The sequence below is a fragment of the Ciconia boyciana genome, chromosome 6 (assembly GCF_034638445.1).
Source record: "Ciconia boyciana chromosome 6, ASM3463844v1, whole genome shotgun sequence".
Taxonomy (NCBI): Eukaryota; Metazoa; Chordata; class Aves; order Ciconiiformes; family Ciconiidae; genus Ciconia; species Ciconia boyciana.
Genome location: NC_132939.1, coordinates 56,117 through 83,276, shown reverse-complemented (window position 1 = coordinate 83,276; position 27,160 = coordinate 56,117). Strand labels below are relative to the sequence as shown.

Genomic DNA, 27,160 nt, shown 5'->3' with positions numbered 1-27,160 from the left:
GACCGCTCTTCTCTCCTCCTTTCCTCCCCCAAATCATGTGCAGTGAAGAGAGGGGCTCCTGCCCTTCTGGGTCACTTTTCTTCCCCTCACCTTGACGCCAAGCCACCTCCGCTTGTGCCTCCCTGTGCCCTCTGCCCCCGCCCTGCCCGTCCTGGGCACCCGTCACCCATGGACGACTCGGAAGTGGAGTCGACCGCCAGCATCCTTGCCTCTGTCAAGGAGCAGGAGGCACAGTTCGAGAAGCTGACCCGGGCGCTCGAGGAGGAACGGCGCCATGTCTCAGCCCAACTGGAACGAGTCCGGGTCTCCCCACAGGACGCCGGCCCGGGCTTGGCCAACGGCACGCTCACCCGGCGGCACCAGGTAAAAAACCCCCTCGGCAGAGGTGGGTGAGGAGGCTCCCGGAGCCCCCGTCCGTGTCCGTCCTGCCTCGGTGGGGGCATTCCCGGGCCTGGCTCCCTTCCTTTGGCCCTCCTTGGGTATGTGAGGTGGAGGAGGGCTAGGCTGGTCTCGTAACACTGACGGTGCTGTACGTGCGCTGGGGCTGAAGGTGATCTGGGGATGTGCAAACCTACCTCGGCAGCCAGAGTCTCCTGGGGAGGAGGAGCCAGCCTGGAGGGTCTTGCTACCAGGTCAGCTCTGGTTTGGTTTTGTGAAGGTTGGAGGCTGGCTGTATTCAGTACCTGGGCATCTTTGCTCTCCATCCCACTCAGCTTCTTGGAAGGTGGTCGAAATGCAGGGGTTGGTGTATGGCCGCGGGGGAGCGTGTGTCTCCCTCTCGTGTGACGATGGGCAAGTCCCTGGCGTCTCGGTCTAGCCCCCAGACAGCCAGACCAGGGCTGGGAGAGATCTCTCTTTCTCTGCAGGGCTGGAAATGTGGTTTCATCTGCCTTGGCTTGAGGTCTCTCTCCTGTTCTCACTTTCCCAGGCTCTGTTTTGGGGCGGGGTGCTCGGGGGACGGGTGCGTGGTGTTGTGCCTTCCTGGCAGGTGGAAAGGCGGGTGCCTTTCTGGCTGTGGAAGGTGGTGGTGCTCGGAGAGACTCGTGGGTCGGGGGGAAGGAAGGGGTGGGCAGAGGAAGAGTGCAAGGGAGTCGAACGGTAGCACTCCGCAATCAGCCGCCGAGCATCCGCGCTGTTCCCTCGCAGCCCTGGGGGCCCTCTGGGATGTCACTTGCGGCTCCTGCGTCGGAAGATGTGGAAGGTCTCCGGGGCCGTGCTGGGGAGCAGGGAAGGGTCTTGGCCGTTCCGTCAGGAGCGTGTGGGCACCGTGGGATGCCTGGAGAGGGGGGCTGAATGGTGTGTCCTCCAGCTCTTCCCCAGGCTGGAATGGGGGGTGGTTTGCTGCCCGTCGTGCAGGCCCCCAGGGAGCGCGCTCCTGTCCTGGGGGTGACACACGGGGCGTGCACTGGGTGTCCCTGTCAGGCGCAGATGGCGGCCTGCTCAGGGCCTGGCAGGGAAGGGGGGGATGGATATATGGGATCCCGGCAGCGGGAGATCGGTCTAGTAACAGGCCTGCTGTGGTGCCGTGTGTTGCAGAACGGCCGTTTCTTGGGCGATGCTGACCTGGAACGGCAGAAGTATCCAGATCTGAAGCTCAACGGGCCACAGGTAAGGGGAGCTGAGCCTCTGGCTGTGGGCAGCCTGCTTGCCCCCTGGGGGTGCAGGGGCAGGGCTCCAGTGTCCCCACCCTAGCTGGGAGAGGGGGACGTGCGCTTCTAATGCGGCCGCCCTGGCTTGAAGGGGCTTTGGGTGTGGGGTTGTTGGTACCCACTCCCATGCAAGAGGATATCAGGGCTCCCTGAGAGGTGAGATCTCTTGGCCAGATAACTCCAGGGAGGCCCGTGCTGGCGGTGGGGGGCTGACTGCCTGTCCCTTGCTCCCCTCAGGACCACAGCCACCTCTTGTACAGCACAATCCCCAGGATGCAGGACCCGGGCCAGATTGTGGAGGAGACGTACACCATGGAGGAGGACCCAGAAGGGGCCATGTCGGTTGTGTCTGTGGAGACATCAGACGATGGGACAACCCGGCGTACAGAGACCACGGTACAGGCCTGGGGAGAGCATGGAGGGACAGGGCTCTGGCCAGGGACCCTGATGGCTGGGGTGCTACAGCAGTGATGTCTGCCAGCTTGCCGTGCTGTGAGCTGAAACGGGGTGGGAAATCTGCCTGGAGTAAGGTGCTGGGCTGGAAGGGGAATCTGAGGACGCAGGGGTGTGGTGGATTTCCTGATGGGAGTGTGTCCCGCATCCGTCCCTCTAGGTGAAGAAAGTGGTGAAGACTGTGACCACCCGGACAGTGCAGCAGGTGCCGGTGGGGCCAGATGGGTTACCTTTGGAAACCTCCCCTGTCACCAGCAACTACGTCCAGACCATGGACAGGAACTTCCGCAAGAACGGCAACGGGGGCCCTGGCAGCTACCTGAGCCAGCCAGGCACGGCCACCCTCCCTCGTAACTACCACTACCCTGACGGCTACGGCCGCCCTTACGAGGACGGCTACCCGGGCAGCGATCACAGCTACGGCAGCCTGTCCCGTGTCACCCGCATCGACGAGCGCTACCGCCCCTCCATGGACACCTACCGGGCCCCCAGCCGTCAGGACATCTATGGTCCCCAGCCTCAGGTGCGTGTCGGGGGCAGCAACATGGACCTCAACCACTTCCACCCCGAGCCGTACGGTCTGGAGGATGACCAGCGCAGCGTGGGCTTTGAAGACGTGGACTACGGGCTTATGTCTGACTACGGCACGGCCAGGCGGGCAGGGACCCCGTCTGATCCTCGGCGGCGGCTCAGGTACGTGGCAGGAGGCACTGGAGCGGGGGGTGCTACAGGGTCCCTTTAACCTCACCTTTTGTGGAGGAAGGAGGATGGCGGAGACAATACCGTGAGCTGAGTCACACGCGGCTCATGCAGGGGAAAACTTGCATCCGCTTCTAACTGTCTGCTTAATTGGTGGTTAAAACTCAGTGCTAATTGAGCCGGTTGTCCTGCAGCAAGGAGTTCCACTGGGCGGTTGGATGTAGCTCCGGGCCCTTCCCTCTCTGTGCCACCCATTCTGCTAGTGGAACAGCAGGCTCCTCCGAGCCCCAGCCTGGCTTATCCTGCTGGGAACTGCGCCTGATGCGGGGTGTGCGGCACAGCCCCGCATCAGAGGTAGCAGCAGCCTCGTGATCACGCTCTCGCAGAGCTGAGAGCGGCCCCGGGGAGCGGTGCTGAGCCCAGGGCTGGGGTGAGCGAGGCTCAGCCCCCCCCCCCCGGTGCCCCGGGGAGCGTTCCTGCAGCACTGCCCTCCTGCAGGGCAGGGCAGGAGAAGCTGCTCAACCTGTTTGGCAGTTGCAGCTTCTCCGCCTGGTTTGTCTGTGGGTTATCGGCGGGTCCTCCAGCCTGACTGCTGAGCAACTGCCCCACCAGGCTGTGGCTGCCTTTGGGCAGCCAGAGCAGGGTCTTGGTGGTCCGCTAACTGCCCTGCCAGGCATGGGACGGGCATCCTGGGATGTTACGTGCCTGAGGCCGTGACTCCTGTAGACTGGTGTCTTGTGCCAGCCGTGTCTCTCGCACAAACGCTGCTGCTGCCTGCTTGAGCCTCTCGGCCTGCTCTGCTTGCTCCCTGGGCTGTCAAGCGGGGCGTGGGGAGGTGCTGGAGGAGGGCTCGGAGGGTGGTGAGGTAGGAATGGAGCGAGGGGCTGAGCCTGGGTCCCAGAGACGGGGAGGGGGCTGTGTCAGCAGGCTAGGATGGATGTACAACTCCTGAGTGCCCCAGGGCGGGGGGGACAGGTGAGGCTGAGCGCAGGCTGCTTAAGCTCCTAGGGCATAAAACAGTGGCAGGAGGGAGAGACCTGAGGGAAAGGAGGCTCTTTCCAGCCCCTGCCGGAGATCCGTCCGTCTCTAGGCACGTACTGTAAATCCACGGTAGCTCCTGGCTGCTGCAGGGACTAAAGGAGGAGCTTTGTCCTTTTGGCTTGTGCCAGCACAAGTGTTTCTGTTGCTGTGCCGAACCAGTCGGGGCGGTTGTTCACCCAGATTGATTTCCCTGTCCCACCTCGCCTTGTGAAGCTTGTGCTGGCTAGAGGAGGGCAGGCAAGGCTGCTGCCCCCGCTGCCTGCACCGACTCAAGCAGCCTGCGAGAAGCCAGCATTGGCGGTTCTGAGCGCGTGGCCATCGTGGCTAGCTCCTCGGTGAGCAGCTTGGGCAGAAGGCGTTAAGCAGGCGTGTCCGACCCGTGGCTGCTTTGCTCCAGCCTGGGGCTGTGGAGGGAGTGAATGCCAGCCAAGACAGAAGGCTCTGGCTTGCAAACCTTCCCTGGGTTTGTGTCCGGCCCAGCACGTGGGGGCAGGAGCTGTCCCTGGATGGCCTGGTCTGAACTGCTCGGCCTTTGAGACCAGGAGTCCTGTCTGCTGGGCTGGATGGTGTCCGTGTTCCTTCTGCCCCTCCGGATCCCAGAGGACAGGAGTTACGGGAGCCAGGTGTGGAGCCAGGTGCAGGAGCTGCAGCCGGGTGGGAGACTGGGAGAAGGTCCCACTGCATGGCCAAGGAGCAGCCCTGGTGGAGATGTCACCTTGTCCCGCAGGGATGGTGCGGGGTATGGAAGATGGGTTGGTGTGGCCCGTGAGCAGGCTCTCCCTCCCCAGGCAGACTGATAAAGATCACAGAAATCTGTGGAATCCAGGTGCTGTTGAGCTTGGCTTGTCCCCTGCCTTCTCCGTTACCATCCGTGCTCAGCTGCCTGGCTTGCATCCCCCCTGCCTCAGAGATGTTTGTCTTGAGCAGGGGCCTGGCTGTTAATGACTTCCTTCAGGGAGGCAGCTTGCCAGGCACGCAGGAGACGAGTGCGTTGAGCCGAGAGATGCGGCATGTGCTGGCTGCCATTGGCTGCAAAGTGCGTGGGTCCCCTCTCCTGTGGCTCTTCTCAGAGCTCCCTCTCTGCAGGCGAAGAGGGAAGGGGGGTTCAGCACCAGGGCAGGGTGTGCTCCCCCCTCCCTGCCAGCCCCATCTCGCCTGGAGGGGTGGGGGGGATCCAGCACTGAATGACCCTCGCGGCTGGGCAGGGGCTCCCTTTCGGGCCATGTGAGTCTTGGCACGGGAGCGAGGGCAGCTGCCGGCTGTGGTGACGAGCATCGGGTGGCTTGTTTGCAGCGCTGGCGCTCGGCTGCGTCTTGCTCCCGCCTTGCCCTGCTGCGGGGATGCTGTCGGTGGTCGGCACGGTGCACCGAGCGCCGTGTGCCGCAGCAGTGGGGAGTGACTCCCCAGAGTGGCCGGGCTCCTCGGCATCTCCTGGTAGCCAGGCCACGTGGCAAGCAGCGCGTTTCCCCGTCAGGGCATGCTGAAAGCCAGCCTCGCAGCCCGCTGCCACCATCCGCGGTGGTGCCGTGCGGGCAGCTGTGCAGCAGCGCCTGAGGGGATGTGGCTGTGAACGTGGCTGCCACCTGGAGCCGGGGGTTTTGGCGAGTCCTGTACCAGAGGCTGTAGGGGAAGTGGTGGCGTAAGGAGCAGAACCTGCTACCATCCTTCGTTGCAGCTTCCCCTGCCTGCTCAGGGGCAGGGGGCTGCCTGCACCCGATTTGGGAGCTCAGAAGGTGGCTGAACGCTCCCCGGGGCAGATGGGAGCCAGAGGATGCTACCTCGTCTTGGACCCTGGTTGTGCGTCCCCAGTACCCTGGGGGGTGACAACAGGGGTGACAGGGGTGACAGCAGCGGTCAGGCCCCTCCGTTTAAGTGCCAAGTCCCCTGCCATCCCCTTCCGTTGGAAATTGCTGGATTCCTCTGCCTGGGTGGGGGAAGGATTACATTGCCAGTGACTACAAAAAGAGGGTGAGAATCTGGGATTTCGTGTGGTGTATGTTCTGGGGATGTTAAATGTCACCTTGGTGCATGGGGGACTAGTTGCACTTCCGTGCAGCTTCCATGTGCTTGCTGGGGCTCGTTCCCAGTGCCGCTAGGTCTGTGGGTGAACCGCTCCTCACCAGGGCAGGGGGTGTGGGACCACAGCTCTTCCCCGTGCCTGGGCTGGGAGCGGTGAGGTTGATCCCTGGAGCCCGGGTGTCTCTTGATGCCCGACTAAGCCTGTCCCCTGGGCAGCAGTGCAACTCGTATATATTGCCGGGCATCTGCAGGCAAGAGTTTGAACTCCATCCTGGGTAAAAATCTTTGTTCTAGCCATGATGCTCTGAAATAATGGCAGCGGCTTGGTCTGACAGCAGCTCGCGGGCTGGGCTGCTGCGGGGCAGCTGGGGTGCCAGCGTTGGGTACAGCCAGGCGGTGCAGCAGAGAACTGGGCGGCCTGAAGCCGGACTCCGGGCGCTCGCTGCACCCACGCAGCGCTGGCGGAACAGCCCTGGGGAGCTCCCGGGTGATTCGCTCTCGCGGCAATCTGCTGTGGTATGAACTTGCCCTCTAGTGGCTGCAGGCCCAAATGGCTTTTTGTGCCTCCGGGGCTGGCTCCTGCCTCGGTGGAGGTTATGCAGAGACCAGGATCCAGCCCCTGACCCAAAGCTAAACCCAGTGGGTGGATGGGAAGGGACCGGAGTAGCTGTCGAGGCTGCCTTCTCCCAGGGAGCAACCACCCGCTTCCTGAGCAGGCCTGGGGACACGAAGCGGGTGGCCTTCTGCAGCTGCGGACCCCAGCTGGACCCTGTGTGGGGAGCAGGAAGGTGCCCCGACGCTGCTCTGCTGCCTGGCTCCCAGCCCTCGATGGGAGTCTGCCCGGCACACTCCAGCACTGTGTGCGCTTCAGCCCATCTTCGGGGGGGTTGGAGGGGGCACAGCATCCCCCCGCCAGGTCTAGGGCTTGTGCTGATGCCTGCTGTCTTCTCTCCTAGGAGTTATGAAGACATGCTGGTGGATGAAGTGGCCCCTGACCGGTACTACTGGGCCCCCCTGGCTCAGCACGAGCGGGGTAGCTTGGCTAGTCTGGACAGCCTGCGAAAGGGAGGTCCGGCCCCGGGCAACTGGCGCCAGCCAGAACTGTCGGAGGTAATAGCCATGCTGAGCTTCCGGCTGGACGCTGTCAAGTCCAACGCGGCCGCCTACCTGCAGCACCTCTGCTACCGTAACGACAAGGTGAAGACGGAGGTGCGCAAGCTGAAGGGCATTCCCGTGCTGGTGGGATTGCTAGACCACCCCAAGAAAGAGGTGCACTACGGTGCCTGTGGAGCCCTCAAGAACATCTCCTTCGGCAAGGACCAAGACAATAAGATTGCCATCAAGAACTGCGATGGGGTACCTGCTCTGGTGCGCCTGTTGCGGAAGGCCCATGACATGGACCTTACGGAGGTCATCACAGGTAACGGCTCCAGGGAGGAGAGGAGGGGCTAATCCGTTGGGTGAGGGATGCACAGTGCAGCTTTTTAAGCCCGCGTGGTCTGACTGATCGCCTCCCGCTTGTGGCATTGCAGGAACACTGTGGAACCTGTCCTCGCACGACTCCATCAAGATGGCCATTGTGGATCATGCACTACATGCCCTGACTGATGAGGTTGTCATTCCCCGCTCGGGCTGGGAGCGGGAACCCAATGAGGACTCGAAACCCCGCCATATTGAGTGGGAGTCAGTGCTCACCAACACCGCTGGCTGCCTTAGGTATTGGAGGGGGGCTACCAACTGCTGGCAGAGAGCTGGCATGGGTTGGGGATGCTGTAATGCTCCTTCCTGGCTGCTTTTGCTAGCTTTCTGGGACTGCCAAAGGAGGTCTGCAGAGGAGCTGCTCTCCTAGGACAGCTACTGGTGATGCGGTCCTTGATTTTGGAGGTGTTTCTCTCAGTGGAGGGGAGCTACAGGAGTCTTTCTCTGGTTTGAGCTCTGCTGGGTGTGGGCTGTTCCTTGCTTGCCCTCAGCTGTCTCTCCCATGATGGTGTTCTCCTGCCTGCTAGGAACGTGAGCTCAGAGCGGAGCGAGGCCCGTCGGAAGCTGCGGGAATGTGATGGGCTGGTGGATGCCCTGATCTACATCGTCCAGTCTGAGATCGGCCAGAAGGACTCGGACAGCAAGGTACCACAGCGGGGGAGTTGTCAGGGCACGCGTAGAGCTCTGCCCTTGTCAACCAGCTCTATTAGTGCTCTGCTGTTCATGGTGGCTAAAGCTGGGTTCATCCCAGGACGGATGACGACTGGATGGGGGAATCTTCACCAGGGAGGGATTTGGTCTGACAGGGCTAGCTTGGGAAAACCCAGCTCAGGCTCACGCCTTTCCACGATCTCTGCTTGGGAAGAGCCTGCGTGGGGTGTGATCTGAGTACTGCTTGACCAGGAGGAGCCTGGCACTCGGCCTGCAGTTTGCACTAGGAATGTTGGCCCTCCAACAGGGGTCTAGTGGTGTCACTCATCCCCACGCTCAGGGCTCCCTGATCTGCCTTGATGAGGCATTGGCTTGAATTTTCCTTGAGACTTTCCTTGGACCTTTTGTACTTATGGCAGAGAGATTTTTGGCCCAGCAGAGTATGAACTCATGCCAGCAGAGCTGGCCATGCCGGCTTTGGGATGGGGATATGCTCCAGCTCCATCTGAGATGGAGCTGCATATCCCCCGGTCCCAGTTCAGCCCCCCTTGGCGTGGCTCTGGGATGCAAGCTGTGATGGGGCCCTCACTCAGAGACGTGGGATGGGCACGTGCTGCTGCAAGTCAAACTATCTGGCTTTCTCTCTAGCTGGTGGAGAACTGTGTGTGCCTGCTGAGAAACTTGTCCTACCAAGTCCACCGTGAGATCCCCCATGCCGAGCGCTACCAGGAGACACCTCTGGCCCCTGCCAACAGCACTGGGCCCCATGCTGCGAGCTGCTTTGGTGCCAAGAAGGGCAAAGGTTCGTTGGGTGGGTGGCAGCAGCATGGAGGGAGGTGGGATAAAGCCAGATCTACTACAGTGGAGCTTGAGGGTGGTCTGGGGTCTCTGTGCTCCTGCTCTGGCACCTCTCGTGTGAAGGCTAAACTGCAGCTTTCTCTGAAGATGCAGTGGTCCGTGCCTCCCCTGGCTTTGGGAGCTACTGCTTGGCTTACCCAAAGCATTTGACACAAGCTAATGGTGGGTTTCTGTGGTGGTGGGATGGTGATGGATGGATGTCCACTAACTCCACACCTTCCCTTTTCTCCTGTGTTGCCCCTTCCCCTTCCCTTTGCTTTCTTGCCAAATGATCTGCCCCATGATGCTGTCGGCACTTCTCTCCTCCTGCTCCCCTCTCTCCTGTCCTTCTCTCCGCTTCGCCAATAGACGAATGGTTCTCCAGAGGTGAGTGTGCTCTTGGTTTTAATTTTTCCATGGTTTGATTGGGTGCTTTCTCTAGCTCTCTCTGTTTCCCCCCCAGCAGGGCATGTACTGCCTGCAGTGTGGCTAATGCCCTTGATGTCCCTTCCTGGGACATGCTGGTAGCTTAGCTTCAGCTCACCTCTGGGCTTGTTCTTGTAGCAAGTGGCAAAGAGCTGTTGGGCTGAGATGGGTGGGGAGAGGAGGTGTCTTATGCATCTCTGCTTGCTCTTTGAAGGTAAAAAGCTCCCAGAAGACCCTGGTGCCGATACAGTGGATTTTCCCAAAAGAACAACTCCAGCCAAAGGTATGTTCCTTGGCGTGTTTGTGCAGGGCTGCTTCTCCACAAGCAGTCCAGGAGAGGAGTGAGTAGAGTTGATTTCCCATTGAAGTGAGCCTCTCAAATGGGCAGAGGTTTGGTTTGGAGGAGGTACGTTTCTGGTTGCCCAAGTGCCTGTTAAAACACTAGCGCTGCCACAGACAGTTGTGAGGATGCTTGTGCTTGGAGGAGGTCAGTGCTGCCTCAAGACAGGCTTCCTGGGACTGCAGAGGGAACTCTTGCCCTAGGGACTGAGGGACAGCATGGTGACACAGCGCTAGGAAGGGTCTCAGACTTCCCAGCACAACTGCCCTCTTGCCTGCTCTTCTCTCCTGGGCGTGAAGAACAGGCAGGTTTTAAAACCAAAAACCCCTGCCTTAAAGTGTTCTGCAGCATGAGCATGGAAAGGGTCATTCCAAGAAGCCTCTGGGGACAAGTGTCTCGCTGGCTAGAGGGCTGTGAATCACAGCCCCTCTCTGGCTGGCCAAGCAGTGGGCATTAGCCCAGGGCTTGAGTTCAGCTCCTGCCTCAAAACACCCTGTGGTTCCTGGAAGGACCCTGGTGCTCCCAGGAGTATGAAGAGTCAAGCTAGAAGAATCACAAGGAAACTTAGGACAGACCTGACCTTGAGAGCAGCTCAAATATGTGGTGGTGGCTCCTCAGGCTGACCTGGGCTGTGGGAAAAGTCAGCACCCATCTCTGGTGGAAGCCTGAGAAGCTGCCTGCTCTGTCTTTAGGGGCTGGGGACATCCCTCCCCACAGCAGAGGACAGAAAGCAAGATGGAAAACCTGGCCTCACAACCGTAAACTGCAATCTCACTGCTGCTTTAGAAGTCACTTCTGGGCATACGCTTCCATGGAAAAGGGTTAATGCTTGAAGGCCTGATCCCTGCCTGCTTGCTAGGGTAGTGGAGAGCTGGAGACCTGGTGCCTTCAGTCTCTGAGGATGAGCTGAATCCAAGCTTCTCCAGCGTGGTGTTGGTGGCCACTTGCTTGGGGTGTTTCCCCTTCCTCCTGCTGAGAGTAAGGGCCGAGCCTTTTGCTACCACAGCACCTGGCTGCCAGGTTTGCTGCCGCACCGTGTGCCCCTGCCTGGGTCGGGTACCTCTCAGCCAGCTGGTTGTACTGAAATTGAGGTCTCCTGGCTGATGGCAGCAGTGCTGCGGCTCAGCCCAAACCTCTCCTGAGCTGCAGCGGTGCATTGGGGACTGTGGGCAGCAGCCGTGGCATCCTTGATCAGGGCTGGGGCTGGGGGCTGGGGTTTCTGGTACTGTGGGGCAGCCTGGCACCCTCTGTACCAAGGATCCAGCCTCCGGGGAGCAGTGAGCCTGGGTAAAAGCTTCCAGCCTCGTCTGCTCAGCAGTGTTCCTTTGAATGAGTGAGATGCTAGCAGACCCCTTGAGTAAGTCCTTCCTACCCGTGTTCCTCTGGCAGGCTACGAGCTCCTCTTCCAGCCAGAAGTGGTCCGGATATACATCTCCCTTCTAAAGGAAAGCAAGACTCCAGCCATCCTAGAGGCTTCAGCAGGAGCCATTCAGAACCTGTGTGCTGGCAGTTGGACGGTGAGTGCCTCGTGGAGCTGGCCACGTCCACGTTCATCTGTGTTGCCGGGAAGGGGGCCTTGGGGAGCAGGGAGCATCACCCTTGGGGTACAGCAGAGCTGTAGATGGCCAAGGCTCTGCCACTTCAGGCTGTTCATTTTGTGCATGGCTCACTGCCCAAGAAGATACCGTTCAGCAGCACAGTTCAGGTGTGGACCAGGTCTCTCCTGTGCTGTTAAGGGCTCTGTGCTCCCTGCCAGCTGTGTCTCCCCAGGGGCTGCCTGTCTGTGTCCCTGCTTGCAGCCGGCTCCTTGCCATTCCTTCCCTTCTGTAGGCCGGGGGTAGGGGATGAAGGTTCGGGGCCGCTTTACAGCCTCTTGACCTGTATTCTCTTGGTGCGTATGGAAAGACCATCTGGGAAATCTTGCTTGCCTGGCCTGCAGGGGGGCTTCGGGACAGGAATGGGATGTTTGCAGTCTGTCTCACCATGGGTGAAGCCAGGACCCTCGGCTCCCAAGATGAGGGCGGGTGGCAAGGCTCCCAGTGGTGTCCCCCGCCCCAGGAGCAGGGAGGGATTGTGCCTGCCCAGGTTACACTGTGGTGCTCTGCCTCGCCCCTGCAGTACGGCCGGTACATCCGCTCGGCACTGCGCCAGGAGAAGGGACTCTCTGCCATTGCTGACCTCCTGACCCACGACAGCGAGCGAGTGGTGAAAGCAGCATCTGGAGCCCTGCGCAACCTGGCTGTCGACTTGCGTAACAAAGAGCTGATAGGTGAGGGCTGCGGAGGAAAGGACATCGTGCTCTCTGTATCCATCTGGGTTAGGCAAGAACTTCCTCCTGATCTTGGCAGCTGAGGAAGTGTGTGGGCATGGCATCAGCTCAGTGTCTGTCTACTGCTCCTCTCGCAGAGCAGCATGTGCTGAGCTCCACTGAGAGGGATATCAAAATTGGTCACCTGTCCCTGATCCTTCTGCAGTGATATCTCCCCCCCCCTTGCAGTCCTCTTCCTCACTTGCTCATGCCCAGCTCTTTCCCCTTCCCAGGTAAACATGCCATCCCCAACCTCGTGAAGAACCTGCCTGGAGGCCAGCAGACCCCAGCCAAAAACCTCTCTGAGGACACAGTGGTGTCAATCCTCAACACCATCAATGAAGTAATTGTAGACAACCTTGAGGCAGCCAAGAAGCTGCGGGAAACACAGGGGATTGAGAAGTTGGTGCTGATCAACAAATCTGGGTAGGCTCTGCTTGAAGGATAATGCAAGGGGCAGAGAGGGGCTTCTCCAGGAGCTTCCTCGTGGCCATGGGTATTTCCAAACATCGCTTCCTTCACCTCTTTCTAGGAACCGCTCAGAGAGAGAAGTCCGAGCAGCTGCCCTTGTCTTGCAGACAGTCTGGGGATATAAAGAGCTGCGGAAGCCCCTGGAGAAGGAAGGCTGGAAGAAGTCAGATTTCCAGGTATGGGGATGCCCTGTTGTGGCTGGGGCAGTAGGTAGGGTCCTGCAGCAGGGAGAAGGATGTCCCTGGCGCTCAGCAGTACTGGATTTCGGCTCTTACCTTGCTGGTGGGATTGGAGACCCTTGAAGGTGCGCCCTCTGCCATTTCTCAGCGGATGGCTGGCAGGAAGTCTCTACTAAGGAAGAAATACTCTGTAAAGCTTTACGCCCTGAGTCCCACACATGAGCGTGCAGCTCTGTGCTGCTGAAAGTTTGCAGCACCAAAAGCCACTGTGGCAGTGCTGAAGAACAACGTTCTCCAGGACTCAGTTTCTTTCCCAAAAGCTGGGACTGTCCTTGCTTCTTAAGGGCTGGGGGCTGCCCCCACCCAGTCCAGGCAGACCGCCTCCACTCTCGTGTGGGTGCAGCCATGGGCTCTGGAGCACCCTCTGGTTGCTTCAGGGCCCTTGCTCAAGGGCTCTGGGAGGGTTCCTGGGTCTGTCCTGGTGTTGGGGGCTGGAGGGGTGGGATGTGCTGATGGGGAAGGAGTGTCTGGGCCAGGGTGTGAGTGGTCGCTGTCTGATGCTCCAGGTGAACCTGAGCAATGCCTCTCGGACCCAGGGAGGCAACTCGTTTGATGACAGCACCTTGCCTCTCATCGACAGGAACCAAAAAACAGGTACGTGCCTTCCCTTCAGCACCTGTCCCCACTGTCATCCTTCCACCTTGTGGGTACCCAGAACAGCTGGCCTTTGTCCCCTCCCTGCTCTTCAGCCCTGGCTTTCTTGGCAGCCACAGCTGCTTGCACAAGGCCATCAGTCTGGGCTTTAGATGGCTTCTCAGGGCTAGAAGTGATGCAGTTAACGTAGGTCCTGTAGCATCCTTGGGTCAACAGTGCTGCGGCTGCAGCTGGGTCTGGGCTCCTCTAGCTGGGGTAGGCAGCGGTTCCTCTGCTGCTCGTGGCTGCCGGGGCTGTGTCTGATCTGCTGCTCTCCCATGCTTGTAGACAAGAAATCCTCCCGGGAGGAGATCCAGATGAGCAACATGGGACCAGGTAGGAGAGGGCCTGGAAGAGGGGGCATCTTGCTTCCTTGGTGTGCTGGGAGGGGGCAGAGCTCACATCTCCTGTGGGGATGATGCTGCCTCCCATGGAGGTGACGTGACTGACCGTCCCCTCTCCTGCTCCAGACAACTATTCCACACTCAATGAGAGGGACCACAGCAGGACACTGGACAGATCTGGTGACCTCGGAGATATGGAGCCGGTGAAGGCAGCGCCGTTGATGGTGAGCAGCTCCTCCTAATGAGGGAAGAGTGAGTGGGACTGGGGTGCAGGAGATGACACATTGCTGTCCTGGCTGGCAGGAGGAGGGGAGAACTGGGCTCCCAACAACTAACACCCCCCACCCCACCCCGCTCCATCGCCCCTACTAACCCCCGTGTGTCTGCAGCAGGAGGAGGGGCAGGAATCGCAGCCTGAGGTAGAGGAGGCGGAGGAGGATGCTGCCGTGTTTTCCCCCATGTTGGTATGTCCCGCAGTGTCCTGCCCAATCTGAACAGCGGTGACAGATCCTGCTGCGCTGTTAGGGGTGCTTTGGCCAGCCAAATTCTGCTCTGATTGCTGCTGCCTGCAATGGCTGTCTGATCCATCGCGGCCATGATCGTGCCTCCGCTGCTCGCTCGCTCTCTGGGTGTGCTAACATCTCTCCATCTCTCTCCACAGCAGAAGATCTAGCTGCCGTCCCCACCTCCACTCAGTTTGGGTTGATAATATATTATATATATAAATATATATATAACTCTTTGTGGTGGAATGGACCGACTTTTACCTTGTCTTATTTTTGGATTTTTTGCTGGACTGTTTGTGCCAACTAGCCAGCCAAATGACTGGGCCTGGTCCCCTGTGGGCAGCCTGGGCCACTCTGCCGCCTCTAGACCGCTGCACCTCCCCGTTCTGGGACGCCTCAACAGATAACTCTTCCTCCCTGTCCTCCTCCACCTCCTTCCTCCAGAGAGTAAAACCCGCCTGCCTGACTCTGCCGGATTGACCGGCGTGGATGCTGCAAAAGGACTCCAGATCTCTGCCTTGACCAGGAACTGCCTTCTCTCCCACGCCTTCCCTCTGCTTGGAGACGTCTGCAGGGACAGAGACTGGGACCTCACTCGCCGCCTTTTTTTGTTTGTTTGTTTGTTCTTGTTTTGTTGCCTATAGGATATATTTTGTGGGGGATCACTCTTCAACCAGGGCTGTGGGGACAATGGGAGCATCCCTCCCTGGTGGTGGCGGAACCAGGGTGAGGGGGGCTGGAGACATGGGGGGGTGAGGGGAAGGAAAAACAGCAATAACTTCTCTTGCTTTGCTCTAGATGAGGCTTCCGGGGCATGGGAAGGGGGATCTGGCTCTGGATCCTGCGGAGGGGTCTGGATGGGGCACTAGCTCCCACCTGTGACTGTGTGAGGAGGGATCCTTGTGTGGGGAAGGTGGTCAGTGCGGAGGGCTTGGGATGGGCCTCCCCATGCGGGAGGTGATGGGTCCCTGTGGAAGGAGGAGATGCGGCAGGGCTTTTGGGGAGAGGCAAGCTTCTTGCGGCACACCGTGTGCCAGGCGTGAGGAGCAGGTGCTGGCAGGGCTGCGAGCGGGTAGAGCCAGGATCCCCCCTCTCAGCCCCGGGCACCAGCTGCCTGCGGCGGTGCCCCTCTGACTTTCTCTTGACACGTGCCTTTCTTTTGCCACTGTGAAATAGCTCTCTGAATCGTACTGTCTGGCTTCTTCGTTGGGGAAGGGGTGTTTCCTGGGCTGCTGGCAGGGCTGAGTGCTTCCCTTCCCTGCTGGGGAACACAGTTCCCTTAACTGTCTGCAGTGGGGCTGGAAGCCTGGTTTTGGGGGGATCCCAGCCCCCCTGCCCTCACTGATGGGGTGCAGGGCTCTCATCTGCATCCTGTCCCGGGGAGACTGGGGTGCCGCAGGAGCTAGGGCACAACACGTCCTCCTCCTCTTCTCTGCTGTGGTGGTGGGGGGCACATCCAAGTGCTGTGATCTTTTGGGGAGCCCTAGGGCTCCCTATGCAACTGGAAGCCTCTGTAGGAGGCTGCAAACTGGAGCGGGAGCCCTCCCCAGCCTGGGGCTCCCCCCGAACCATGGGCTCACGTGGGGAGCGGGGAGGCTGCAGCAGGCAGAACTGGTGCCTTGCTCCTGCTCCCTCTCCCTGGCTCCAGCCCCACCTCAGCTCAGTTTGGTTTTGTTCTGGGGCCTAACTCTTCTCTTTTCCTTTAAATATGTAAAACACTAATTCCTTTTTTAATTTTTAATTCCAAATGAACCAAAAAAAAGCTTCCCCCTTCTCTCCTCCCCTGCCCTAGCTTTCCTGGGCCACCCCTGCCCTGGCATGGAGTAGGGCTAGGGAGGAGGGGAGTAGGGAGCAACAAGCTGTTCCTTGTCTGATTCCTGTGCACACTCTTGTAACGCTTTTAAAACAAAATGATTTTTTTATATAAATAAAGTTTTTAAAGTGTGTCTGTGTGCCTTCCACCTAAGGATGCCAGGGTGGCAGCCTTAGCTTTGCGGCTGGGACCAGGTGTCTTCCAGGGGCAGGGCTGTGCTATTGAGCGTTGCTCGGCTAGGTGCGGCTCTGAAAGACGCCACGCCGTGGCCCCCTTTCTTGGGCTGGAGTGCCCACACGGTGCCCTTTCTTGGGCTGGAGTGCCCTTTCCTCCTCTTTCTAGCAAAAGAGAGGAGGAAAAATAAAAAGCACCAAAACTTTGCTTTGTGCTGAGCTCCTGACCATTTTTGCAGGGTGCTTGGGGCTGCTCAGCAGGTAGCTGAGAGCTACCTCCCTCTCCCCAGAGCATTGGGGCTTCCTCCTGGGAAGCCTTTCCCTGAATTTTCCCTCTGCTGGTGGCTGGTGGACTTCGCACAAGTGAAGAAATACTGTAATTTCTCTAGGGCCGAGTGCATCCTTAAAAATCCTGGCTGGGGGAGCCCTCTGGAGCAAGGGCTGCCCCTGCAGAGCACAGCTGGGCTGCAACTGTGCTCGTCCCTTCCTGGGGAATACCAAAGCCAGGCTGAAACACCAGGTTACTTCACTTTGCTTTCACCTGTGTGTGCGTGTGAAAATAAGCAAGGAAAGAAATTCTAATACAGAAAGAAGTTCTGTATGTTTGTGGAAATACCTTTTTGGAAGCAGTTTTCTGGCTTCTGCTTCAAACCAGCTTTTTACTGAAGCGGCATTGCTGTTGGAAAGATTTCACCAGCTCTTCTTGCCCTGTGGTAGTGGGATGCGGGTCTGTGGTGACGCAGGGCTGGGGCGATGCCGATTTCCTGCAGGGTGCAGCATGGCTGGAGCTTGAACTGCTCCCCCAGGGAGGCTGGGGCTGCTGTCCTCTGGGTGACAGGGGAAAGGCAGCCGGGGCAGCGTCACCCCTGGCTTGCAGCACCCGGGGGATGCGGACCCAGTGCACCCGTGGGCCGGGGGGAGCACTGATGGATGCTCCAGCCCTCCCACCTTGCCTTGCACCCTGTTCCTAAAAGCTACCAGCGAGCGGAGCACAGGCAGGGCCAGGTGGTTTATTGCTTCAGGCAGAGGGGACAATGCCCAGGAGGTGTGGCTTGGCAGGGACAATGCCAGGAATGTCCTGGGAGAAGGGGGACAAGGAATGATGCCCAAGATGTCTGGCTTGGCAGAGCTAATGCTGCGGACATTTGGCTCGGCAGGACCAATGCCAGGGACACGGATGGGTGGGACAATACAAGGAATGTTTGGCTCAGCAGGGATGTTGATGGTGAGGACGATACCAGGGACATCCAGCCAGGCAGGAAGGGTGGCTGTGTGCTGGGGGGCGGCTAGGGGGCCGGGGGTCAGAGGAAGAGCTTGTCGTGGCAGGCCTGGCAGTACATCTTGTTGCCGTGCTCGCGGAAGGTGCCTTTCTGCAGCTGGCCCAGGCAGTAGGCGCAGATGAAGTGCTCGGGGTGGTACTTGCGCCCCGCGGCCGTGATGCAGCGGCCGGTCACGGGGCGGCCGCAGCCGTGGCAGATGCTGCCCTGCCGCTGGTGGAAGTGCAGCTCGCAGTAGGGCCGACCCTCCAGCTCGAAGAAGGAGCCGCTGGCAAAGCCACTCAGGCACTCCTAGGGGGAAGGAGATGGGGAAGGCTGGCACGGCCTCAGGGACACGCTCACCCCTGCATCCCCGCCGACCCGCCGCCCACTCACCGCGCACACGAAGCACTCGGGGTGCCAGACGCCCTGCAGGGCCGACAGGTAATTGTCCATCACGGGGCGCTCACAGCCCTGGCATTTCGGGGCAAACATGGCCAGGAAGTCCTGGCGACAGTATGGCTTCCCGCTCCGCTCGTGGAAACCTGCAGGGAGGGCATCGGGATGGGCACCCACCTGGGGGGAGGCTGGCAGCGGGGCATGGCCGTGGGCACGCCCAGGACAGGAGACAAGGCAGGCGAGGGAAAGACCACGGGGGGGACGTCGGGTGGGGCAATGGGTGCGAGGGCCGGGCTGGGGGGGATACCCGGGGTGGGGGCAATGGGGGCAGGACCCCCACGCCTGTCCCCTGGGACATACCATCATCGCCAAACACCTTTCCGCAGTGGGCACAGAAGAAGTGTTCGGGGTGCCAGGTCTGGTCCAGGGCCGTGAGGACTTTCTGCAGGAAGAGGTGAGGTGAGGTGAGGCGGCCGGCGGGGGCGGCACGGGCGGCCGGAGGGGGGCTTACCTCACGGATGGGGCCGGCACAGTAGGCGCAGCGGGGGGAGAAGGCCTGGTGGTAGTCCTCCTCGCAGTACGCCCGCCCGCCCCGCTCAAAGAAGGGCCGGCCGCCCAGCTCCTGCCCGCAGCGGGCGCAGGTGAAGTGCTCGGGGTGCCAGGTTTTGCCCAGGGCCGTGAGCACCTGTGAGGAGGTGGGGGGCAGCGAGAGCAGCTCCAGGGATGCCGTGCCGAGGGGAGAGGGGCGCCGGGATGGAGGCGCGGGGGCTCACCTTGCCGGCGATGGGCTTGCGGCAAGCGGCACAGACGCCAGCGGGGGCGGCCGTGATGCCCAGCTCCTGCAGGTCCCTGGTGAGGCTGCCCAGCATGTTGTCCAGCGAGGGCTCCGCGGGCACGCTGGCTCCCTGCCCCGCAGCCCCTAGCTGCAGAAGGAGGATGGTGAGGGCCAGGTGAGGGCCAGGCCCCCAGCCTCCCTTCCCCCAGGGACACGGCTCACCTTGCTCTGCGTGTGGGCCAGGTCGGCCAGGAGCTCGTCCAGCTGCCGGGCGGCCGGCGTGGGTGGGGGCGAGGGGAGCGGCGGCTGCGGGTCCTGTACAGGGCCGCTGGGCACGGCAGAGAGCGAGGGATGCTGCAGCTTCCCCCCGAGGCTGGAGGGTGCCCAGGACTGAGAACCCTCCGCCCCCGCGAGACGCTGCCCTTTCCCCACAAGCCACGGCAGGGGACAGGGGGCCTCCCTGGGGCCGTGCTGGCGGGGGGGGTAGCCACAGGTGGCGGGGAGGGGGCTGCTGGAAGCCCAGCCCTCACCCCAGCAGTGCTGCAGGGATGCAGGACACAACCCTCCCGCACCAGCTCGCAGAAGGGCCTGTTTTTTGGGGGGGACAAGCAGGAGGCCGGGTGACCCCGGAGGACGCATCCAAGCGATGAAAAGGGTAGCCCCAGATGGCTTTGCCCTCCCATGGCCACGTTTTACCTGCACGCTGTCCTCAAAGCTTCTCCTGAAGGCTGAGTCTGAGGTGGCAGCTGCACCTGGAAGGACAAACCCTTGTGGCCGAGGCACCCTTCACTGCCTGCCCGGCACCAACACCCCTGTCATGAGCTGAGCAGGGTCCCAGCCGCCAGCCCCACCGTGTCGAGGTGTTACCTTCAGGGCCGCCGAGGCAAGCGGCTCATGGCCACGGGGGGCAGGGGGCCTAGCTGTGGCCGTGTCCTGCTTGCAGGAGCTCGGTGCTTGCAGCACGTAGTCCTTGGAGGCTGGGTGAGAGCTCTGCTCCAGTTCTGCCAGCAAAGCATCTGCATAGAGAGACCCAGGTCAGGCACCCCAGACACTGGCTGCCCTCCCTGCCTGTGCACCCCACCCAAGCGGTCTTGTGCCACTCCTGAAATCTCAGGAGCAAAAGTAGTGTCACGGCAGCTTCTGCCAGCCAGGTACCAGGGCCCCGAGGGGTTGCGGTGGCCCTGAGCGCCGGCACCCGGACCCCCATCCCCAATGCAGGATGTGCCCACCGCGCTGTGCAGCCTTCCTGAAGCGTGGGGGACCGTTGGCAACAGGGGTCCTGCTTCCCCTGCACACCGTCTCTGACTTACGAAGAAACGCCCACCAGCCCTTAAATTCATCCCAGCACAAGCCCTGGCATGGGAGAACTAAACCTCGGTGCTTTCTGTGCACCCAGAGCGGCACTTCCCGCAGGGAGGGCAAAGTGCTTTCTCTTTCCGCTTTTACCTCGCCACCTTGGCCATCCCTCGGCATCCCGCTGCCCTCGCGTTGGGAAACACGACCCCCGCAGCGCGGCTGCTCCCCTGGCCCCGTCTCCCCCATCCTGGGCCGGGGTGACTCCCAGCACCCTTGGATGTCGTGCCACGCCCTTGGGCTGCTCGGCCCCGTTGCATGCAGCCAGGATTGCATCGCTGCCGCAGCCCGTTTCCTGCCTTCAAGCGCTCTCCATTTTCGGCCGAGTGCTCACGTGGCCGCCTGGGCCCCATGTGTCCCCTGAGATGGGGGGAGGCACAGCAGGGAGTGTGACTCCATTGCTGCCCCCTCTGCAGCATCCCCACCTGACCGTGAGGTAGAGGAAGGATGAGGCTCCCCCAAGCCACCGAAGGTACGACCCCACGCCAAGCCTGGGCTCAGGACTGGCTCCGGAGGGGCCCAGCTTACCTAAATCCTCCATCCTGCCTCGGCATGGGGTCCCAGTGGCCAGGGGCTGGGGCTGGGGGCCTGCAGGGCGGCGAGCTGGCAGGCTGGGCTGCGCAGGCTTTTGGTTCCGCTCTCCAGCCTCGCCTCCGCCCGCCCCCAGGGCTGGGGTTTGTCGCTCGGGGTTTTTCCTTTGTGGGTTGTGCACTGTGCACCACGTGTGACGGGCAGCAGGCAGAAAGCGGTGGCAGAGGCTGGGGCAAGGGGAGCTAAGAGCAGCCCTGGATTGGGGCGGGAGAGGGAAGAAACTGGCCAGCAGGTTGTCCAGGGAGCTCCTGACTCATAAAAACATCCGAGCTCCTTGGGCTTCTCGGTTGAAAGCCAGAGCGCCTGCATCCTGCAGACCCAGGCCCTTTGCAGAAGCCACCAGCCGCATGTGACGAGGGACAGCATCCCTGCGCCGGCTGGAAATGCATTTGTGACGACGTGATGGAGACAGGCACGGGACCCGCAGCGCTGGCATGCTCCAACACAGCCTCGCCTTTTGGGGGGATGCCTCATCTTGGATTTCCAGGTAACGGCAAATCCCTTTGCGTCACTTGGAGCCAGCGTGAGCTCAAGGACTCGGCTCACTGCAGCAGTGCAGGCAGCGGTGGCACTGCCGAAGCTGGTGGCTGTGCTACGCTCTCCCTGTGTTAAGGCTTTGGGCCACTTAAGTTTCCCAGAGGTGCCACGCGTGTGGCTGCTGGGCACAGCTCGGCCCCGACGCTACAGGCACTGGGATACACCCACTCAGCACATCGCCCCTGGCCAGGCACAACACCCAGCAGCAGACCGGAGCAGGGATTTGTGCTGGTAATTTGAGCCATTTACCCACCATTGGGCCTTCTCTGCTTCTCCCGAGCCAGACCGCTTCAGTCTCCGGGCACCCCATGCAGCCATTCGAGGTGATAAGCCCACGAGCACCTGAACGTGTGTCTTGAGGCAGGAGCAATGCAGGTGTTTCTGGCAGACACAGGTTGAGGTGGCAGTCTGCCTGCCCCCCGCGACGCAGGCATGGGTCCCTCACTGCTCGGGACCATTCGGGAAGACAGACCCACAGGTGCTGCCACTATCCCTGGTGCCTCCACCCATGCCCAACTTCTGTGAGGGTAATCTCGTGATATTTACGGCTTAGCTGTTCAGCAGAGCAATCTTTTGGCGCCGCTGAGAGCAGCCAGTGGATGTTGGAACAGCTCCAGCGGACCGGTTAGTAATCTGGGGTGGGGGGATGAAGCGGAGCCTGCTGCAGCAGAGGCAGGTAAAGAACTGGCATATTCATTGCACCAGTGGACAGGGGAACGGCAGGAGATGGCAGTACAATGATGCCGGCAATCAAAACATGCCCCAGTCCTGAGGTGTAGACACCTGGGACGACGTGGCGGGGGAGCACGGCACCAAGATGTTCCACCTGTCCCACCACAACCCTCCGGCTCCAGTTCCTCCCCCAGAGCTGCTTTTCCAACCTGCTGCGAAGGGAGTTTCCCCCCCGCTGTTGCCAGTGCACTCCCCCTTGCTGGTCTATCATCCCATCGCAACACCCCTGCCCCACTCTCGTTAGAGCCGGGTGTGGTGATTAAAAATCCCAGACAGCGTGTGCAGGGGAGGCTGCCCGTGGCTTGACATGTCCTTTGTGCTCTTGCTTGGGTTTTTGGAGGAGGCATCACCTTGTAGGTGCATGGATAACATCTCAGACACCTTAGCTACCAGCCCCGTGCAAGCCTGCAAGCTTCACTGCATCTCCTTGCTAGGCTCCTTCTGAGTTCGGGCTACCCGGGGCTTTCAAGTATGCTATAAAAGCCTTGGGAGCAAAAGTTATGAGCCATGCAGCCAGAGCCCAGGCTCCCTGCTGCTTCTCTGCGGCTGTGCCGCCCTTCTTGCGATGTCTCACCTCTGCCACACCTCCCACACCACGAGTATCTCTTTAATCTCGCTCCCATACTCTCCAGCTTTGCCTCTCTCCTGCCAACCCTCCATTTCATCCCCAGGGAAGAGGCTTTTTCAGAAAAAAAATCCATTCCAGATAAAACCAAATAAGCCTCATTTTTTTCCTAGCATTGCCAGGTGAGAGGAGCCCTAGTTCTGTGCGCGGCTTCACGGTGGCAGCTTTATGCCTCATCGGGAGAGCTTTCAGGAGATCCTCAAAGAAAGGGTTGCAATCAAGCACTGCACTGCCTCCAGATGCGTGATTTTCCACAAAATGGCCCAGAAACACAAGATGTGGCTGCTTCAGAAATATTACTGATCCTGGGGAAGGAGAGGGTCACCTCACGGCCAAATAAAAGCAAGTGGGTCTCTGTGGCAAGCAGACCAGCAGGATGCAGCCGTCTGTCGGCACCTGGAAGAGGGTCCACAGTCGGGACCTGTAAACATCTTCATGGGCACCCGCAGGCTCTGTCGACGGCTGGGCTGAGCCTGCTCCTTCCAAGAGCATCCTCCCCACGGGTCCACTAAAATCCCGTGCAGTGGGATTTTTAAAATCCTGTGCAGCATCCTGCACAGCTGAGGAACGAATGAGCTTGCTGCACAGGTCAAGCTGGCGCGGTCTCGGCCACCCCTTCTCACACATTGCTGATCCCATCTGCCCCATCAGGCTGGAACGGGGTTGAATTAAGCCCCTTCGTCCCAAGCTGGCATGCCGAGGTTTACTTCATTACTGACACTCCGTGTTGGCGACAGCTCTTTCGTTACCGGCTCACAGCAGGGACATCCAGCAGGGCACCGTCTCAGGAAAAGCCACGTGGGACGCTAAACGGTGAGTCCCATGACGTGTTTCAGGACAAGCAATACTGAGAACCACCCAAAAGACAAGACGAGGCACTGCTTGTATCACTCTCTTATGGCTACTTTGAGACAAGATTATTGCATCAGACACTTCCCTTTCTGCAAATAACAGAACCTTCCTGTCTGCGGAAGGTTTCGGGTTATTTTTAGACTTCTCAGTGATTTACTCTCCCCCGCCAGTGATAATGTGAGCCCTAGTGTAAACAAGTATCTGGAGCTGTAACTTCATAGTATAAAATTTCCCATTACAAAACATGAGCCCAACAGATGCAAACGGCTGAGCTGTGTCCTGATCTGAGCTGTGTCTCCATGCAATGGTTAGCCAACCTATTTTAACAAGACTTAAGCGACACCGTGCCTTGCCTACAAAGGAGAAATCAATCACGACAGCAACTTGAGAATAACTTCCCACATGGAGACTCCCTAGTCTGAAATAAAATTGATTTTATTTAAGAATAAATGCAAACTCATTTCATAGCAGAGAGTATGGGTTAACTGCAGCAGAACAGTTAGTTTGGAAAGTGATGGCAATCAGTTTTCCAGCTAGACAAGTCCTTGGGGAGACAAAGAATATTTTCAGCCACTTACAATACAAACAGCAGTAGCAGACATTACTTAAATTCTTGCTGAGATTTCCTTCTTGAGAAGAGAGAGAAACATTTCAATTGAAAGGAAACTAACAGATTGACATTGGACTGAAAAAGCAAGAGCCAGCCAAACCGTCTCTGTGCTGAAAATGAGCCTCAAGCCACTCAGGTAACCAACTCCGGAGAAGGTTTGTACATCGCCTTTAAAAAAAAAACCACTGCTGCTGAGAAAGCATTCTGCAGGAGGTTGAATCGGCAGCCTCTTGGCTTGGTCTGGAAGAGACAGAAGGAATCCCTGTGCGAGTATCTCGAACTTTTCTAGTTCTTTAACTTTCACGTTCGGATGTACTCCTCCTCCCCATGGCCCGGTGTCTTTGCCAAGAGAAATCAGGCCATATGCGGTTCTCCACAATACGATGGTTTATTAGAGCACTCTCAGGAACTGAGGAATGGAGATTTGGACACGCTTTTGTTTCCTAGTCGTACATAATAAAGCTTAGGACTTGAAACTCAAAAGCGGGAGGAAATAAAAGGCAGACCACGTCATCTCACTGATGGGTATCAGTTTACCAAACGTGATTTACTAGCTAAATGCCTCAGGCCCTTTGAATTCCCTTTTATTTTTGCTGTCTGTAGAGAGGGGATGAAGAGCACCTCGTTCTGCTACTCTGGTGGGGCACCCTTCCCAGAAGGGCACTGCACACCCTTGAAACAAACAGTGGATGTGAAAGCCGGCTTATGCAGAGGAGCTTTCCCCTTCCCCACCCCGCTGCAGGGGGCCGAGGGGCAGTACACGGACCTCAGGAAGCGCAGCGTGGCCTGCCTTTCTTTGGCTCTTTGTAAAGTAGCTTCCACCTGTTCCCCAAAGAGATTCTCCCCTGTGTAGGGTAAGTTCTCGAGTTTTGTTTGGACCTCCTCGTGGAAGCTGGAGGCTTGCAGCCAAGCAGACCGCCGTGCATCCACCCCCGAGGCAGCGGCTCTCGCCACCGTATCCCCTGCGTCAAAGGCTGCTCGCACCTGGTGCCTGGCCAGGTCCGCGCCCTCGAGAACAACGGCCTGGAAGGCCTGACGCTGGTCTTGCGGAAGATGTTTTGCTAGCGCAGAAACTTTCTTCCAGAGCTCAACTTGCCCTCTGGCCATGTAGACTTGATAGTCCACGACACGAAGGGCTGCAGCTGCCGACTGGTAAGCCCTCTGGCCAAATGAATCCAGGCATCGCAGTTCCGGGTTTTGGGGTGCAGTACCATGCTCCCGGCCTGCCTTCTCCCTTGCCATTGCTGCCTCGACTACCACGCTTTCATGTGCAGGTTGAGAGACGTAACCGACCGCATCCTCAGACAGGATGTATTTTCTCTCAATTTCCTTTGATACGGGAGGAACGGTGTGGGGTTTCTGCCAGACTTTCTTTACCAGCTTGTCCAAGATAGGATGCAAGGGCATGGCAACTCTGTTGCAGGAGGGCTTTTGATCCAGATACTGATCAATGAGACTCCCTGTTGACTCCTGGAATGGAATTAAATGAAATCCAACCAGTTTAGCCAATCTTTTCAAGAACTGGGGGAAAGATGGATTTTCTGATGCGGAAGTATCACCCTCTTGTTCTTCTGTTCTAAAACGGTAGGCAAGATCAGCCAAATCATCCTCTCCAGAAGAATCACAGCAACAACCATCGTCCCCAAAAGCAACACCTGGCTTCCAGCTGGATGAGTCACAACCCCCTGTTGGCGAGGTGGGGCGAGGGGACACTCTTTCACAGGGGGATGATGGCGGCTGTCCTGAGACTGCTGGCAGAGGGGGCATTCCACTTGAGGCAACTGCTTTGTCCAGTGAGAGAGACAGCTCTTGAGATCCGGAGGACGTCCTTGGTTCCAAAAGCATCCCGGCTGCACTGGAGCTCACCAAAGGATCTGCGGCAAGTTCTGGAGGTGGCTCACTGGGTCTTGAGGCAGCCTCAGCAATTAGGAGGATGGATCTGGCCAGGTCTGAGAGCATAGCCAGCCACTGAAATTCCCCAGATTGCGGTTCTGGTCCTGACACGGGGTGGAGGGGATGGAGTGGAGACTGGGACACAAAACTGCTTGAAGGTGGTGGCTTCAGTGTTCGTGGGCTTGAAGCTTTTGGGTTCTGTTTGGTCCTTACACGACAGCGCTTCGTCTGTGGGGAGCACGTGTTGTCAGGTACTGCGAAAGTTTTGCTTTGGGGAGGTAACTCAGTTTTTGGAGATGACCACAGCGGGTCCTTCAGCAGAGCCGCTCTCCCAGGCTCTGCTGGAAGGCGCAGCAGGGTTGCCGGCTGTAGTGCTGGGACGCAGCCCTGGCCACTGGCAGGGAACGCGAGCTCATGCCGGCGCTTGGTGGCTTTCCCCTTGGCTGCCCCGCAGCTCACCCGCTCAGGGCGCGGGTCAGCGCCACCGCCGGGCCGGGCCTGCAGCAGGGCGCGGAGCTGCTCCCAGCGAAGGCGGGCAGCGTAGGGGGCCATGCCGGCACAGGCCCCGCAGCCCTGCGGGTCGTGGCCCGCGCCCAGGCAGAGGACGCAACGGTCGTGCTCATCTGTCACCGAGATCCTGCGGCCGCAGGGGCACTGCCCGGGCCCTCGGGCAGGCCCGCCCCCCGCCATCGGGCCGCCCGCGGGAAGGCGGCTCCGCAGGCCCGGCCCGGCCCGGCGGAGCAGGGGAGACCGCAGCTCCCAGCGCGCCCCGCGGCCGCTTCCGGAGACTACATCTCCCGGCGGGCAGCGCGCATGCGCGGAGGGTGACCGGAAGTGGGCGGAGCGCCCGCCGCAAGGCCCGCCCCCTTTGCGCCGGCCGCCATTTTGTCACCGACTTTCACCCGCCGCCCGACGGGGCGTTTTTTTTTTTTTTCTTAAAGGAGAAGCGACAGCCAAAAGCAGGCCCCGCCGCCAGGCCTCGCCGGAACCGCGAGCGGCGCCGCAGCTCCGCGGCAGGGAGCGGCCGCGCGGGGCGGGGGGCGAGCGGCTTCCCCTGCCAGGCCTCGCCCGCAGGGCGAGGGGACCCGGGGGCAGCCGGAGGGGCGCAGGCAGCGGCGGCGGTAGGGAGCCCGGCGGCGCCGAGGGCCGGGCGGCGGCCGCGCGGCGGACGGGCGAGCCGGGCGGCGGGCCGGCGGAGCGGCAGCCGAAGGGGCCGCGCTCGGGCGGGCGCCGCGGCGGGGCCGGCCGGGGGGGGAGCGGGAGAGCGAGCGCGGCGGCGCCAGCGGCGCCTGCGCGGCGTGGCGCACGCCCGGGGCGCGCGGGGAGCGGTCCGCTGGTTGGCCGCGCGGCGGCGGGGGGACGGGCCCCGCCGCAGCCGGGCCGCCCATTGGCCGGGCGGCGCGCGAGCGGCGGAGACAGGCGGGAGGGCCGCGGGCAGGGGGGGGCGGGGCCGGGG

At 60.2% G+C, this 27,160-nt stretch overlaps 3 protein-coding genes across 8 annotated transcripts in view; 1 reads left to right on the top strand and 2 right to left on the bottom strand.

Annotated features, from left to right (window-relative positions):
- Positions 1-16,041, top strand: part of CTNND1 (catenin delta 1) — a 32,686-nt gene extending 16,645 nt beyond the window's left edge. For 2 of the 6 annotated variants that reach the window (XM_072865795.1, XM_072865796.1), the window contains exons 3-20: positions 44-363; positions 1,537-1,608; positions 1,887-2,045; positions 2,263-2,795; positions 6,818-7,281; positions 7,394-7,577; positions 7,868-7,985; positions 8,640-8,793; positions 9,198-9,215; positions 9,469-9,537; positions 10,984-11,111; positions 11,713-11,863; positions 12,136-12,328; positions 12,435-12,549; positions 13,119-13,206; positions 13,534-13,581; positions 13,716-13,813; positions 13,979-14,098. In XM_072865795.1, the coding sequence (XP_072721896.1) occupies positions 169-363; positions 1,537-1,608; positions 1,887-2,045; positions 2,263-2,795; positions 6,818-7,281; positions 7,394-7,577; positions 7,868-7,985; positions 8,640-8,793; positions 9,198-9,215; positions 9,469-9,537; positions 10,984-11,111; positions 11,713-11,863; positions 12,136-12,328; positions 12,435-12,549; positions 13,119-13,206; positions 13,534-13,581; positions 13,716-13,813; positions 13,979-14,083 (2,892 nt within the window). In that variant the 5' untranslated portion in view covers positions 44-168 and the 3' untranslated portion in view covers positions 14,084-14,098. Of the gene's footprint in view, positions 1-43; positions 364-1,536; positions 1,609-1,886; positions 2,046-2,262; positions 2,796-6,817; positions 7,282-7,393; positions 7,578-7,867; positions 7,986-8,639; positions 8,794-9,197; positions 9,216-9,468; positions 9,538-10,983; positions 11,112-11,712; positions 11,864-12,135; positions 12,329-12,434; positions 12,550-13,118; positions 13,207-13,533; positions 13,582-13,715; positions 13,814-13,978; positions 14,099-14,250 lie in introns of those variants that run through there. The other 4 variants (XM_072865791.1, XM_072865792.1, XM_072865794.1 and 1 more) reach the window with 4 other exon arrangements.
- Positions 16,042-17,092: 1,051 nt separating this feature from the next.
- Positions 17,093-20,735, bottom strand: LPXN (leupaxin). Its single transcript, XM_072864839.1, has 9 exons — positions 20,393-20,735; positions 19,379-19,527; positions 19,208-19,263; positions 18,734-18,839; positions 18,510-18,659; positions 18,248-18,421; positions 18,097-18,178; positions 17,734-17,882; positions 17,093-17,649 (listed from the first exon to the last, which is right to left on the bottom strand). The coding sequence occupies exons 1-9, from the start codon at positions 20,403-20,405 to the stop codon at positions 17,383-17,385; spliced, it is 1,146 nt and encodes a 381-aa protein (XP_072720940.1). The 5' UTR covers positions 20,406-20,735; the 3' UTR covers positions 17,093-17,382.
- A 2,900-nt stretch (positions 20,736-23,635) lies between these two features.
- Positions 23,636-27,042, bottom strand: LOC140653677 (uncharacterized). Its single transcript, XM_072866004.1, has one exon. The coding sequence runs from the start codon at positions 26,392-26,394 to the stop codon at positions 24,442-24,444; it is 1,953 nt and encodes a 650-aa protein (XP_072722105.1). The 5' UTR covers positions 26,395-27,042; the 3' UTR covers positions 23,636-24,441.
- Positions 27,043-27,160: the final 118 nt, after the last annotated feature.

Excerpts from the sequence above, each read along its gene's own strand:
- LOC140653677 (XM_072866004.1), bottom strand. The coding sequence starts at position 26,394 with ATGGCGGGGGGCGGGCCTGCCCGAGGGCCCGGGCAGTGCCCCTGCGGC.
- LPXN (XM_072864839.1), bottom strand. Across the intron at positions 18,660-18,733 it reads TGGCCCACACGCAGAGCAAG|CTAGGGGCTGCGGGGCAGGG; the intron begins GTGAGCCGTGTC and ends CTCCTTCTGCAG. Across the intron at positions 18,422-18,509 it reads GCAAGCCCATCGCCGGCAAG|GTGCTCACGGCCCTGGGCAA; the intron begins GTGAGCCCCCGC and ends ACCTCCTCACAG.